Source organism: Lemur catta, chromosome 23 (genome assembly GCF_020740605.2).
Source record: "Lemur catta isolate mLemCat1 chromosome 23, mLemCat1.pri, whole genome shotgun sequence".
Classification (NCBI taxonomy): domain Eukaryota; kingdom Metazoa; phylum Chordata; class Mammalia; order Primates; family Lemuridae; genus Lemur; species Lemur catta.
In genome coordinates this window covers 18,490,235-18,505,875 of record NC_059150.1, presented here as the reverse complement: position 1 = coordinate 18,505,875, position 15,641 = coordinate 18,490,235, and the positions used below count along the sequence as shown (strand labels likewise).

General features: G+C 40.8%; 1 protein-coding gene across 1 annotated transcript in view; it reads right to left on the bottom strand.

The window, feature by feature from the left end:
* RGSL1 (regulator of G protein signaling like 1) overlaps positions 1 to 15,641 on the bottom strand; it is a 52,249-nt gene that overhangs the window by 25,260 nt on the left and 11,348 nt on the right. Inside the window, exons 6-11 of the mRNA XM_045536154.1 lie at positions 15,318 to 15,479; positions 13,285 to 14,252; positions 8,897 to 8,959; positions 8,278 to 8,500; positions 5,354 to 5,461; positions 664 to 769 (exon numbers count right to left, since the gene is read on the bottom strand). Of these exons, the coding sequence (XP_045392110.1) occupies positions 664 to 769; positions 5,354 to 5,461; positions 8,278 to 8,500; positions 8,897 to 8,959; positions 13,285 to 14,252; positions 15,318 to 15,479 (1,630 nt within the window). The remainder of the gene's footprint in view (positions 1 to 663; positions 770 to 5,353; positions 5,462 to 8,277; positions 8,501 to 8,896; positions 8,960 to 13,284; positions 14,253 to 15,317; positions 15,480 to 15,641) is intronic.

The window sequence follows — 15,641 nt, the reverse complement described above, 5'->3', positions numbered from 1 at the left end:
GTAAGTGCTTGGTATTGTACTTTAGATATTTAGGGTTTTAGAGGAGAAGGAAGTCAGAGCAAACATAACATTTGGAGAACTTGTTATATATAGGTGGCACTTATGCTGTGAAGTACGTAGAAAGAAAGGTGGGTGGGCAACCCTGGAAGAAAGGCTGCATGGTCTTTGCCTAGCTATGGGAGACTGATGCTCAGATTCGTTATAAGGGGAGAAGGACATGAAGTAAGGAACCAGTTAGGAGAGTACCACATTAGTGCATAATGCAGAAAACATAAACAGGCAAGGATACGTGTACAAAGATATTTATTGTGGTACTATTTATAGCAATAAAAAACTAAAGACAATTGAATGTCTGTAAAAAGGGTATGGTTAAATCAGTTATGCTACATCCATAATATAGAAGGTGGTAGATCCATACATACTGACATGAAAAAATGTCCATGATAGTTTAAGTTAGAAAAGTTATTATATAATATAGATTGCATGGTGCCAATTTTAGAAAGTAAATAATGATTTAAAATACCAAGTGTCCTGTGAATATATGTATGACAGAAAATGGTCTGAAAACCTACACACAGAAAGGTAAGTTCAGAATTGGACATGTTGAGATTTTAGAAAAGCTTATGCCTGGAGATGTTGCTGTAGCCAGATTTTGTATCTTACCTGGGTCTAATTGAGGGCTTTGTTAAACCAGTTCTTTTGAAGCACAATTTCCTTTGTGTTGGTGGTACATGTATCTTTGGTTCCTTGATAAATTTTACTGTAAAATCTAAAAAAAAAAAAATCATAAATATGGGGAAACACCATGTTAGAAGGAATATAAAGGTACAAAGTGGCAAGGACATTTATCAGAGATTAAGTTCATGTGGAGAAACTACTGTCCCTCTCCATAGGTGCAGAAAAAGCATTTGACAAAATCCAACACAAATTTATGATAAAAACTCTTAACAAAATTGGCATAGATGGGACATATCTTAAAATTATTAAGGTCATATACGATAAACTCACAGCCAATATCATACTGAATGGGGAAAAATTGAAAGCATTCCCATTTAGAACTGGAACCAGACAAGGTTGCCCACTATTTCCACCTTTATTCAACATAATGCTGGAACTCCTTGCAGAGCAATCAGATAAGAGAGGGGAATTAAGGGTGTCCAAATGGGGACAGAAAAGGTCAAACTCTCACTATTTGCTGACAATATGATATTATATCTAGAAAATCTCAAGGATTCAACCAAGAGACCCCTGGAAGTGATAAATGAATTCAGTAAAGTCTCAGGATACAAAATTAATGCAGACAAACCAGTGGCATTCATATATGCCAGTAACAGTCAAGCCAAAAATCAAATCAAACATGCAACACCTTTCACAATAACATCAAAGAAAATTAGATATTTAGGAATATATTTAACAAAGGAGGTGAGAGACCTATATGGGGAGAACTACAAAACACTGAGAAAAGAAATTGCAGATGATGTAAACAGATGGAAAACCCTACCATGCTCATGGATTGGCAGAATCAATATTGTTAAAATGTCCATACTACCTAAAGTGATCTACAGAATTAATGCAATCCCTATCAAAATACTATCATCATTCGTTAAAGATCTAGAAAAAATAATTCTATGCTTCGTATGAAACCAGAGAAGATCTCATATAGCCAAAGCAATCTTAAGCAAAAAGAACAAATTGGGAGGCATCAGTCTACCAGACTTCAAGCTTTACTACAAGGGTATAGTAATCAAAACAGCATGGTACTGGCATAAGAACAGAAATATAGGCCTTTGGAACAGGACTGAGAATCCAGATATAAAACCATCCTCATATTGTCATCTAATCTTCAATAAAGGAGACAAAAAGATACATTGGGGAGGCCAGGCACAGTGGCTCACACCTGTAATCCTAGCACTCTGGGAGGCTGAGGCAGGAGGATTGCTCAAGATCAGGAGTTCAAGACCAGCCTGAGCAAGAGCAAGACCCCATCTCTACTAAAACTAGAAAGAAATTATCTGGACAACTAAAAATATATATAGAAAAAATTAGCCAGGCATGGTGGTACATGCCTGTAGTCCCAGCTACTTGGAAGGCTGAGGCAGGAGGATCGCTTGAGCCCAGGAGTTTGAGGTTGCTGTGAGCTAGGCTGATTCCATGGCACTCTAGCCCAGGCAACAGAGTGAGACTTTGTCTCAAAAAAAAAAAAAAAAAATGATGCATTAGGGAAAAGAATCTCTATTCAATAAATGGTGCTAGGAAAACTGGATATCCACATGCAGAAGATTGAAACTGGATTCCCACCTCTCACCTCTCACAAAAATCAACTCATGATGGATAATAGACTTAAACCTAAGGCGTGAAACTGTAAGAATTCTAGAAGAAAATGTTGGGAAAACTCTTATAGACATCCGCCTAGGGAAAGAATTTATGAGGAAGGCCCCCAAAGCAATCCCAGGAGCAACAAAAATAAATAAATGGGACCTGATCAAATTAAAAAGCTTCTGCACAGCCAAGGAAACTATCATTAGAGTGAATAGACAACCTACACAATGGGAGAAAATATTTGCATTCTACATATCCAATAAAGGGCTGATGACAAGAATCTATATGGAACTTAAGAAAATTAACAAGAAAAAAATCAAACAACCCCATCAATAAATGGGCAAAGGACATGAACAGAAACTTTTCAAAAGAAGACAGACCAATGGCCAGCAAACATATAAAAAAGTGCTCAACATCTCTAATCATTAGGGAGATGCAAATAAAAAACACTATGAGATATCACCTAACTCCAGTGAGAATGGCCTTTATCAAAAAGCCCCAAAACAACAAATGCTGCCATGGGTGTGGAGAGATTGGAACACTCTTACACTGCTGGTGGGACTGAAAATTAGTAAAGCCCCTGTGGAAAGTAATTGGGAGTATCTCAAGGAGCTAAAAATAGAAATACCGTTTGATGCAGAAATCCCAGTACTAGACATCTACCCGAAGGAAAAAAAGACATTCTATAATAAAGACATCTGCACTCGAATGTTTATAGGGGCACAATTCACAATTGCAAAGATGTGGAAACAACCCAGGTGCCCATCAATGCATGAGTGGATTAATAAAATGTGATATATGTATACCATGGGGTACTACTCAGCCATAAAAAATGGTGAACTACCTCTTGTATTATCCTGGATGGAGCTGGAGCCCATGCTTCTAAGTGAAGTATCACAAGAATGGAAAAACAAACACCATATATACTCACCATCAAGTTGTTACTAACGTGCACGTGTGGAAGTAACATTCATCGGGTGTTGGGCAGGTGGGAGGGGGGAGGAGGGAATGGGTGAACTCACACCTAATGGGTGCAGTGTTCTCTGTCTGGGGGATGGGCATGCCTGTAGCTCTGACTTGGGTAGTGCAAAGGCAATTTATATAACCAAAGCGTTTGTACCTCTGTAATATTCTGAAGTTTTTTAAAAAACAGTATGGAGATTTCTCAATGTTCTCTATAAGTTAGTTGTTATTTTCAGGATATATATACTCTATTTTCCATTGCTATCATAAGTTAGGACCAGAAGCAGTTCACACTGATGTAGGATGGACAACATATATAGTTACTGTGTTGCCCGTTACTACATTTTCTCTCCTGCCCTCTGTCATAATGTAATCCAATGGCACCTGAACCATCTAGATATTCTCCCCGAATATTATTAATACATTGTCCCACACTATCAACAATATCATATAAATTGTACAAGAAGAACAGGAATGCTAAGTATTTTGGAGGCCTTGGTAAGATACGTGTGCTCCAAAGGTAAATAAATTCTACCAAGATTGAGGAATCTACCAAATCAGTATAGATTTTAGAATGTAGTAATCTGGTGCATACGTGGACATCCGGTCCAAAATAAAAGACAAATGATTGCATCTTGCATCTCCCATGATTAAGAAGGAAGCAAAACACCTGGTAGAACTCTGTGTTCTAGAGACAGCACATTCCACATTTTAAAATACTTCTCTGAACCATATAAGGCAGCTAGCTTTTAGGAGGACCCAGAGTAGGAAAACATTCTTACAGCAGTTCTAGGCTCTAGTGTAAATAGCCAGCCATTTTAGCCATACCATACAACATATCCGATGGTCTTAGCAAAGGAGTCACTATACCGGTGGGGTAATTGACCTTAATCATCAGATCATGAGTTACGTAGCAGGGGTAGTGGAAAATTTACTTGCCACTCACTTGCCAAAATCCTTGGCCCAATTTTGATGATGAATTGACATGTGAAGCAGCCACACCCTGAAAATCATGATGACCAGGGTCTCAGATATCTCAGGGATGAGAGCATAGGTCATCCTGCCTGGTAAGCCCCCAAGACCAGCAGAGGTACTAGCTGAGCATAAGGGGAATCTAGGATGGGGAGCAGAGGAGGGAGAAGTGGAATATTAGGGTCTCCAGATAAGGTGTAGTAATGTGGGTCAGCCTTTCTCAAATAAGTTCCCCAGGAAAAGAAACCAACCAGATTCCTGGAGGAGCTGCTCCAAGGCGGGGTAAAACTTCTACAGACAGGAATGGGTGCTACTGGGTGCTACTCAGATCCTTCCTTCAGGACCAAAGCACTCATTTTTCTAGGAGTGTCAGCTGCTGGTAGCTCAAAGCTGAGGCCCTCTCTGGGAGTTGCCTCAGCCAAAGGAAACTGCCAGACCCAAGATTATATCTGCCCCAGGGTCATCCCTTGGCTCACTAAGAGACAATTTGGAAGGGCCATCCTAGCTCCAGAGTTTCCCATGGTGTCTGCTGAGGCCTGTTGTGACAGCCTCACAGTTGAGCATCCACGCCTGCCCAATCCTTCCTCCCTCACTACCTTATAGATGTCATTCCCAAGAACACTCCCTAACAAACCTCCTTTCCCAAGTCTCGGTCTCCAGGAAACTTGGCAGAAGATGAATCCAAGTTACTTAAAACCCAGCACTATACAATGCATCCATGAAACAAAAACATTTGTACCTCCTTAATATTTTGAAATGAAAGAAACCCAATAGTGATAATTAGATAAGAAAGTAGAAATGAATAATCTTTAACCATCATCATCTTAATTCACTGATGATTGCATTTTATTTTCATGATGCCTTTCTGTGGCTTTGTAGGAGAAAAAAAGACAAAGTCCCTGTAAAAATGGTTATTTACAAAAAGACCAAAAAAAAAAAAAAAAACCCCAAAAGACATAATCATTACCCTTTAACCATCTCTCCATTTCACACAAAGCAAAATTCCTCTTTTGACTTATGCTTCTTGAGTTTAGAGATTCTCTCTTAGATTTGGAAAAACCTAGTTGCCTCAGATCTATCCCTGTGTTTAAATACTTGCCCATTTTGGGTGCTTTCTCACAATACGTTTTGTAGTCATCACTTATTTTCTCTATGGCCATCTTTGGATTCTTATAGCAGAGCTCCTCAAAGGGCATTTTGCTCAGATCTGTGAAGTAAGGAGCAACAGAGAGAGAGTCTAGTTATTGGGCTCACACCTGTAATCCCAGCTGCTCAAGTCTAGTTGTCTACTCTGGGTTCAAAGATTAATATACTTTTGTTGAAGGTATTGCCTTTAAAAGTTACTTAAGTAGGACAGTAGTGTTTTAATAGAATATTTCCATAAAGAATACAAGTTCCCTAAGCCAAATTATAAGCAAGGCAATATGGCCTCCTCTCCTCTCCAGAATGGCAGGACTATGCCCTTCTTAGGAAAAACTGACCCATGGAGTTTTTCTGCATGAGGAATGTTAGGGTAACAGAGATATGACTTGAAAGAGCTCCTAATAGTTAATTCATATATAAGAAGTAACTCACACAAATGAATGCTGACCCCTTCAAAGCAACCATCTGTTATGGGGAGAGTTGTAAATGTATTTCAAAGATTCTGCTATTGCTTCAAAAATGTTGACGTACCTAAGAATAATACATCGCAAGTAATATGCTATGTTGTTTTCTCTTTCTTAGCTCTGCTTTGGGGATTAATTTCAGAATCAACTGCTTATATATCTGAATATCATCAATACTTGGAAATCATTGGCATTTGGGGATGAATTATTTTTTTCTAGAAACAGCCATCTGTCATTTTTAGTTATGTGTGATGAATTGAGAGGGAATACCTTTTTGTATCCAAAATGTGGTGGGACCAATAAGGCTGAGATAGTAAGAGAAATTTTAACTATGTTCTGGGCAATAGAAACAGAGTAGCAGCACCTTGCCTCCTACCATGGTGAAAATATTCATTTGTGTTGTGAGTTCTGGGGGTTAGAGCATAACCAATTGCACAGAGTTCTCCGGGAACTCTCCAGGCAGTGCAGCACCTTCTGAAGGTGTACTGTTGGAGTCAAGGGGAAATACTAGGATGTGAACCCGGGAATGTCAGTTATCCTTATGTAAGCATCATTGTCATCAATGCCATTGGCATCACTGTCATCATCACCATCATCATCATGATCGTCATCACCATCATCGTGTGTCACGCAGGGGACTCTGGCCATCAGTGATGAGAGCACTGGATTGTTTCTGCAATGGATCCAGGACCATCCACCATGGAGATTCCCTGTCCCTCCCCTCAACACTCAGGCCTGAGTGGAAGCACCAACCCACCTGGGAGTCAGGGCCCTGGCTTGGACAAATGCGAAAAAGGCCCTTTATCAGGCCAGACCTGTGCTCCAAAAAAGCCGTGACAGAGAAAGTAATCCTGTGTGTCGAGGGGAGGGACAGGGAATCTCCATGAAGCATGATTCACATTCTTCCTGGCTCCCCCTGCCACTACATGACCACCAAAGTCATGCCTGTCACCCAGTATGTGTGTGGTGAAATTTAACAGCCATCCTGTCTTCTACTTTTGCCTTGATTTGCTTGGAAAGGTTCTAGAATGCTCAGGTTTTAGAGAGAAGGTGAAACCTCTAAGGTGAAAAAGGGGGCCTGTTCATGCAATATTTAAATAACTCATGCCCAAGCACAGCCCTGAGGGGTAAGCACCCAGGGCATCTTGTTTTGCATATTAGGGTACATGTTAAAGTTTTCTTTAGCTGAGTGTTACATTTTATGGTAATCTAACAAGTACCATTTATTGAGCATGTGCTTATTGTGTAAATATGTTTCCTCTAATCCTCTCAACATTATTGCAAAGCAGGGGCAATTATCCCCATTCTATAGATGAAGCAATGAGGTTCAGAGAGATGGAATAACTTGCCCAAGCTCACAGAGCAAGTGAGTGGTACAACTGAGTTTTCAAAGCATTTGCTTACTTCTTCTCTTAGTGTTTTTCAAAGTGTAGGTCATGACTCATTAGGATTCCAGAAAATAAACTGAGTCATTGTTAGCTTTTATAACATGAAATAGGATAGAACAGAGTGTTAGAGTATATCACCTTATGTAACAAGGGCAAGTATTGCTTCGTGAAATTTTTTTCCATAGGTATGTGCACACATATACACAGGCATATGTTTAAAGAATCATAAGGCCAATTGTATTTATTGTGGATTGAAGTTTGAGAAATATGCAGTGCTCCAAATGCCTCAACATAATTAAAGCAGTATGATCTATTTGAATAATAATGGCTGACATTTATACTACCGAACATTTACTATTGCCAAACATTGTGCTAATAGCTTTCGTAAATGATCTCAGTTCACCTTCAGAACAAGCCTGTTATTATTACTATTTCACAGATGAGAAAACTGGGGTTTAAAGAGAGGTTAAATGCATTTCTCAAGTATACCCAGTCAATAGTAGAGCAAGGACATAACCCCAGACTTCTGGGACAGCAGAGCCTTGTGCTTTGTGCTAATTACTTCTCTTCACTGCCTGGGTGGGCTGGTGTGTTACGTTAGGGAAGAGGATGGCTGTTAAAAATGTATTCACAGAAATGCCCTTGGACCGGATTCTGGGGGAGGTGTGGTCGACCATGCTTATCAGACGCACGAAATGAAGTATTCAGCATTAACCATGGTGATGCTTTGGTGGGCAAGAGTCTGGCCAAACTCAAGTCTTCTGGCTCCCTCAGATCCAGCAGGGGGCTCTGCAGTTAGTCTGTCTGCATTCCAGTCCGACTCTGCTACATCCTGTGTGACCTCCAGAAGGTCACGTCCTCTCTGTGCCTCAGTTACTTAGTACTTACCTCATAGATTATTTTGAAGATCAAATAAAGTAATCCTTGCATGGCACTATGATGATGCACAGTAAATAATCAGTAAATATTAATATTTCCCAGTTGCTTATATATATAAGGGTCAAAAAAATTCCAGTGACTGCTCTTACCTACTAGAAACACTGGGGGCGACAGCTCTACCTGGAGAGACCCTCCTTGTCTCAGGTCTTCGGTAGCTATCTTTTGCCACTGCATAGAATCCATTTCCTCCATGCTAGCCAAAGCCTGGCTTAATTCCAGAGATTTCTGAACCCTCTTATAAAGAAGGGTATTCTCTTCGTTGCTTATAGAGTCTTTTTTATGCCACTTGGCAGTGATGAGCCTGTGCTGAGTCTAAGAGAAGGGATTTGGGGAAAGACAGAATTTGTTTCAGGAACTAGACCAGAAGCAAGAGTTTTGTGATAATTCAGCCCTTCATGCCTCCCTGTCACATGGACTCATGCTGATTGTTTTAATTGTTAAGAACCATTGCTCCTTTACATCCCCTTCCTCTTCTAATCAAACCTATTTTCTATAAGGGAGAAATTTTATATGATTGTGACTTCTTCAAAGTCATCTTGTGCACTGAGTCCTTTTCTTTTTTGAACATCAGGGACCATGTCAATCTCCAGTTGCCTCCAGGAAAATAAAAATTTCATTTGCTTTAATGAATAAGGCTTCTAAAATAGCAATTACTCTCTCTTCTGTCCTCAACCTCATGATTTCCTCCCAACCCAAAGTCCCTCCTACTGTAAAAATGAGAAACAAGTAGTCCTCTTCATTCAGGAATTCATCATACCAGGGGCTGAGCATCTGAAATACAAACACAGCACAAGCATCATTAGTTGGATGCTCAGGTTGCTGCATCTTCTCTGCTTGTGTTCACCTGGGAGCAGAGTGGGCTGCAGATTCTGGATTCTTTAGCCTGGAGATCCAATGGAAGAGCAAACACTAGCTATGACCAACCAATATAGCAGCTCACACAGCCTCTCTCCAAGTTTCAGGGAATAGGAATAAATATTTATTTAAGAAGAGAGATAACAAGTAATTTACAGGACAAGTAGTTGACATCTGCATATTACTTTATTCCTTTCCACAGAGTGTCTCATTTGGTCCACAAAATGGCCCTGAAAACCATGAATCTCTTTTTGGTACATCTTATATCTCCCCTCGAAGACCTTATGCATTTGTGAAGAACATTTCATTACATTACACTGAAACTAAAAATCAACAACAAAACCTGTGAGTTAGTTCTTAGCTAGATTTATTTATCCAGACTCTCACTGTCATTTATTTATTTATTTGACAAATATTTCTGAGTGCCTCCTACATGCTAGGCACCAGGTGAACTGCTGGCAATACAGAGATCAGTATGCCACAAGCATCATTCCAAGGAGCTCAGCTTCCAGCATGATGAATAGCATATGACACATGCTGTGATAGAGGTATTAACAAGGTTCTCTGGGAGCAGAGAGAAGGAAACAATTATTTCTGATAGAGTGATGTAAATCCAGGAAAATTTATAAAGGCAAGGAGATTTAATCTAGAGTATGCATCTTGCATAAATAGGAGCTCACCATAAGGAAGCTGAGTAAAGGGCATTCCATGCAGTGAGAAAAGTTTAAGCAAAGGCACAGAGATGGGATAGCACGTGTTTGAGAACGATGAGTACTGCAGTGTGAATGAAATGTAGCATTCATGTGAAGATTGTGAGAATGGGGGGAGTGGCCAGAGATGAGGCAGGGAAGGTTGGCTGAGACTCTACATGGAGCGCGTGAATGCCTTGTTAAGTAATCTGGGCATTATTTTGCAAGCAATGAGCTGCCAATAGTAATCTTTAAGGAATGTAAGATTATCTACACAAACTGCCCCAGTCGAGCTGCCAGAAAGTGAGTTTAATGGTATGAATGTTAGCAGCTTTATCAAATCTCCTGGGCTCCTGGGAAACTGGAGTGAAATATATTCCTGAGAGAATTCACTTCAACGATTGAATCCTAGCAATGTGTAACGTAATATAATGTTATTCACTAAGGGATAAGCTCTAAATACATATATTAAACATGAATAATGAAAGCATCTGTGAAATCAGTACCCTATTAACACCTTTTTCGGTTTAAGAGATTTATGACTCTAATAATCAGTGAATAAAAAATCAAATTGATTTCTTAAGAAACAATGTTTCATTGAACATTTTCTATTAAAAGAAATAATCATATTTTTATCAAAATGATAGTAATCAAAAATAAAAATAATAAAACAGTATCTGAAAACTTTGAGTTTGTCCAAGACCATATAGCCAAAGGATGTCAGAGCCAGGACTTAAACCATTAGTTTTTCCTCTACTCCATGGGGGCTCTGTTCTCTCATCCATGAGTCCAAAGCCAGGAAATAGACATATTAGCTGGCATGCTATAAGCACTCAGAGGTTGACTGTCTAATTGGAGAAATGATTGAACACAGATAGATGAAAATCAGAGTTCTTACAGAGTCACTTGTTTCAAACAAACAAAGATAGTCCTAGGAAAGGCCGAAAGAGGAGTCATTGCCAATTGAAAGTGATCGATGCAACAAACATCTATTGAGCATGAATGTTTACCAGCACTGCTGAACACCGAACACCACACTGACAGGTAGTGTTCTAGAGGCTGGGGATGCAGTAGTGACAACTGCCCTCACAGGGAGAAAGAAAGGATAAGGAAATAAGTTAAATGTATACCTATATATATCATATATACATATTATGTCTCTATTTGAAAGGTAATACAAGTATATTTTATGTGTATATAATATGCAAATATGCATACATGTACTTTATGAGGATTATACATGCATTATATATATGCACACAGTATGTGTATTAATAAGTATATATTTATTTTTAAATTATTTCAACCCCTTTATTGAGGTATGACTGACACAAAGGTGAAGAAATTTAATGTATAGAACTTAATGTGTCTGAACAAGGGCTGGGGACCTCCTAGTCTACCATATTGCTGGTGACACTCTGAGTATGTATGTGTTGAGATAGTGATGACTGCTACGGAGAAAGGAAAAATTGGGGTATGGTTGAAATTTCTCATGTAATAAATTGGCCAAGGAAGTTCTCAATGAGAAGACAACTCTTGGGTAGAGACCTGAGAGAGGGGGAGACCAAGCCACGCAGGCATCCTACATCACACAGCATCGCACAGCCACGCTGGTGGTGTGCCTGGCATAGCTGGTGCTGAGCGTGGTGGGAGAAACAGTAGGTGAATCCAGAGAGGGGAGGTGGAGTGAAGGTCATGTGGGGCTTTGTCAGTTTTATCAGGGACTTTGGATTTTACTGAAAGTAAAATGACTCTACTAAGACAGAAAGTCATCTGTTTTCAAGGTCTTCACTTCCTTTTACTTGTTTCAGTCAAATTACACTCTTGCTGTTTGGGCAGAATCACTGGGGTTGGTATGTAAATGAGCCTGCTGAGGGGCAAAGGCAGACACAGAGGCATCAGTTAGGAGGTGGGAGGCCCTTACAGTAGCACCCTTGAAGGAGGAAGGGGCTTAAGTGCGAGTGCTTGTAACAAGGGAGGGGAGGAGTGCTCACTTTTGGATAGATTTTTAAGGTTGAGCCAACAGGAGTCACCAATAGACTCGACATGGGCATAAGACAAAGAGGTCAGTTAAGAATGATATCAAGATTTTTACTCTGAGAAACTGTGATACACCAGCCTTATCTATATACAAATATCTTCAGTATCTTTACAGAAGACCAAGGTCCAGTCAGGGAGATTTGCTGTGAAAATTTGATGACCCGGAAAGCACAATCCCAGTCTGAGCCTCTAGCCCCAAATGCCTCCACAGCAGGCAGGGATGCGTCTGGGTATTCATTAATCAAGAATTGAGCAAAGGAGAGCTTTGGCTGTGGATCAACTGGACTGATAAGGTCTGACACTACAGGGATGTACAAACTTGGATAATTATGATATATTGGAAATCATGCTGAACTTAGAGCTAAGAACTGCTAGGATCTGATCCTGGATCATCCACTAGCCAGCTGCCTGCCTTTAGACTAATTCACTTACTCAGATCTCTGACTCATTTTTTCTCATCTGTCCAACAGAGGGAACAATACTACTCTGTCTGCCTCTTGGAAGTGTTATGAAATATAGAGGAGAAAATGTATGTTAATGTGCAAACACATTATAATGCACTAAATAATCCATTTGCTCCTTCAGATCTACTCTGTACTCTGTTTCACCCTGCTTGTACCTTGGAAGATTGACCTGTATAAACCACATCAACAGGCTTCCTTGTCCTCTGATTGGGTTAATCAGACGAGGTGTTCTGGCAGGAGATGGAAAGCAGGAGAGTGAGCTGGGGCTATCTATTCCCCCAATCCATCCAAGCTAGATCACTGTGAACTGGTTACATCCCTCAACTAATGATGACGGCTTGTGCCAAGTGTCCCACTCAATACAGCTCTTTCTCTCCTGGTTCTAGTAACTGTTCCCTCTCCTCAATTCTTCATGCCTAGGAGTGATAAATGTGCCCTACCCTTACTGGTCTTGTGGTATTGCACTGTCCCTGTGGTTTTCCTATTGCCTCACCCAATCCTTTGTGAGTAGTCCTTATTTGGCTCTCGTCTGTTGCCCCGCTTGACTCTGCCATTTGTTTCCTGCCAAGCACTTGTTGGTACAATAGTCATGCTATGAGGCTTCACTTCCTGTGAATCTTCAGGACATTCTCTTGCTTTTATCTAATGTTTTGGGAAAGAATAAACCCCTCCCAATTGGCCATTTCTTTGATGGCTAGTCTAGCAAAGGGAGACCCTGCTTTTCAATATCTAGTATTTATAACAGAAATCTTAAAAGTTCCCTCTTAGAACACCTGAAGTTCATGATTTTGGGAGACTATGTGTAAGGAGGACGTGAATAAGGAATAGATATTGATAAGTCCTCACCTACTTTACTTCAGAGTTTTGGCTAGTTTAGGGGAAGTTGCAAATTTTGTGCCTTAAAATATCAACCAACTCTTCAATATGTGAAGGTTTATGTGGGTAATTATGTCTTTAACTTAGCCAGTATAGATGATCAGATAGCATTTTTGGTCAGTCTTGACCTAATCTTCCAGATACTAACCCACTTCTGTGAGACATGGCCTACCTGGCAGATCTCCTTCTGGGCTTTGGGAATCCAGGGGTTCACATTCCCAGAAGGCAGCAGTTCCTTCAGGCCCTGAATGATTTCGGATTTGAGTGGTAAGCATGGACCAACCTGCTCATTCAGGTAGAGCTCACAGATTCTGTTACCCAGCATGTGACGAAATATGGCATCCCCATTCTTCCGGTTATTCATCAGGACCCTGAGGTAATGGTGCAGGTCCTGCCAGAGGTCCAGAAGTTGGATCTCCACTTTCAAATCCAGCTGCTTCAGGTGGTTCCGGAAAGGATTTCCTGCATAGGCATCAGCACACAAGGCCCAGTGGGTATACCCAATGGAGAGGTTTTGCCTGATGATCTTCTTCATACTTAGATGGGAGGAGTAATTGATGATGGGGGTGGCAGTCCTCAGGTGGGTAGCGAACTTCCTCTCAAAGAGGCCCTCCATGTGGAGGTGACTCTTGGCCTTCTTCTTCATGCTGGACTTCCTGGCACGATGACTATCCTTTCCCAGGGGACTGATTGTTCTCTCCTTTGAAGAAGCCACTTTCAGGGAAGGCACTTGTACAACCACCTTCTCTTGAGGACACATCTTCTGCGGGGCCATAGTGTGGGTATCTGGCTCAAAGTCCATGTCCAGAGACCAAGAGACAGAATCTGAGAGTTGCCACATCTTTCTCTTGGCTTTCTTGCTCGAGTACTTCTTCTGAAAGTGGTGGTGCTTATCGATGGTCATGTTCAGAGGGAGCCCCCCTGCGTGGGTGTAGCAAATACTGCACAGGCGAGTCTCATATTCCTGCATCAGACCTTGGCACGCTTCCTCCTTGGCCATGGCCATCTTGGCGTGGGTGTAAAAGTTGGGAAGCCAATAGCTCTGGAGTTTGAACAGAGCTACTTTCTGCATGTGGCTCAGGGTCTCCCTCCTGGTGGTTGACTGGTTAGGATGCCAGATAGAGAGGTTCAGGAGGGACTCTGGAAAAAATAGAGAGATGAAGGGTGAAAATGACATGATGATGACAATGATCATGATGTTGGAGAGGTTTGTAAACTGTTCCAAATGTCTTTGTGTATAGCATTTCATTAGTTCCTCACACAATCCTGGAGTGTGGCCAGGTGAAATATATGGTGGACACATTGTAAGGGTTTTCCCAGTACACAGTGACCCCCTTCCCTGATTACCTTCTTCCTTCCCCATAGAAATAAGCCATTTTATGTTATTCTTTGAATTACTTCTTAGACTATTGAATGTTATTGTAAAGAAGAGCAACAAGCACAAACAAAATGATTTAAGAACAAGAGACATCAATCCGAATAGGATTCCCCAGGGTCAAATATGACTGGAGGAAGGGATTTGGACTGGATAATTTGAAGGAGTCCTTGCTACCTCTGATTTTAATGTCATCAATTCTCAAGTACCTACATGAGTAGAGAAGAGTGTGACTAGTCCCAAACAGCAGATTAGGAGCACCTCCTCATTTAATGAACAAACAGATATGCATCAGTCTTATTCTCTAGAGAAGGAGTTAGCAAACTTTTTATGTAACTGGCCAAATGGTAAATATTTTGGCTTTGTAAATCATATCCAATTTCTGTTGTATAATCTTCTTCCTCTATTTTTTTTAGCCATTTAAAAACGTAAAAACATTCTTAGCTCAAAGGCCACATGTACTGCATTTGGCCTGTGGGCTACAGTTTATTCTAGAGAATCCCATTTAAAAAAATAAATGACAGAGCTATGCAGGTTCAGAAGGTACAGTTGCTTTTCAATCACTCCGTCTCATTTCCTTTTCCCTCCTTCCGGCCAAACTTCACTGGCAGGTAATATCTCAGGAAGAGGCAAGTAACAACCTAACAACAACTGATCTCTTTCAACCCTCCCCTGGCTAAGGGCTGAGGTTCCCACTGGCATCCCTGATACACAGAAGATGGAGAGAGTGGCAGTCTGCAAAGCAAGAGACTGCGGGTTATTAGATGCTGGATTGATTTTTTTGTTTTATCCCCAAGGATTTCACTTCAAATATGCTTTATAATTCTTACTGATGTTCATGTTGCAGAGAGTGACCACCCTGGAACCCTCCTGCAGATGGGTGGCCTTCAGCACGAGAAGGAGGGACAGGTAGTAGTCTCTCACTTCCAGGTTCATCTCGTCTATGCTCAGGATCTTCTCGGCAAGGATCCAGAAATCCACCAACTCTTCACCTACAGATCAGACAGGGTAGGCACAGAGCAGCACCCTAATCTTGCCCCTTTAGTGGTTGCAGCTGGGTGAATTAGCCTATATTCTCCACCAAGCTGTTTTACTATGTCAGATATCACCGTTAGTCGCTTCTTTGGGTTAAGGCATCATCTCCAGAAAAGTTC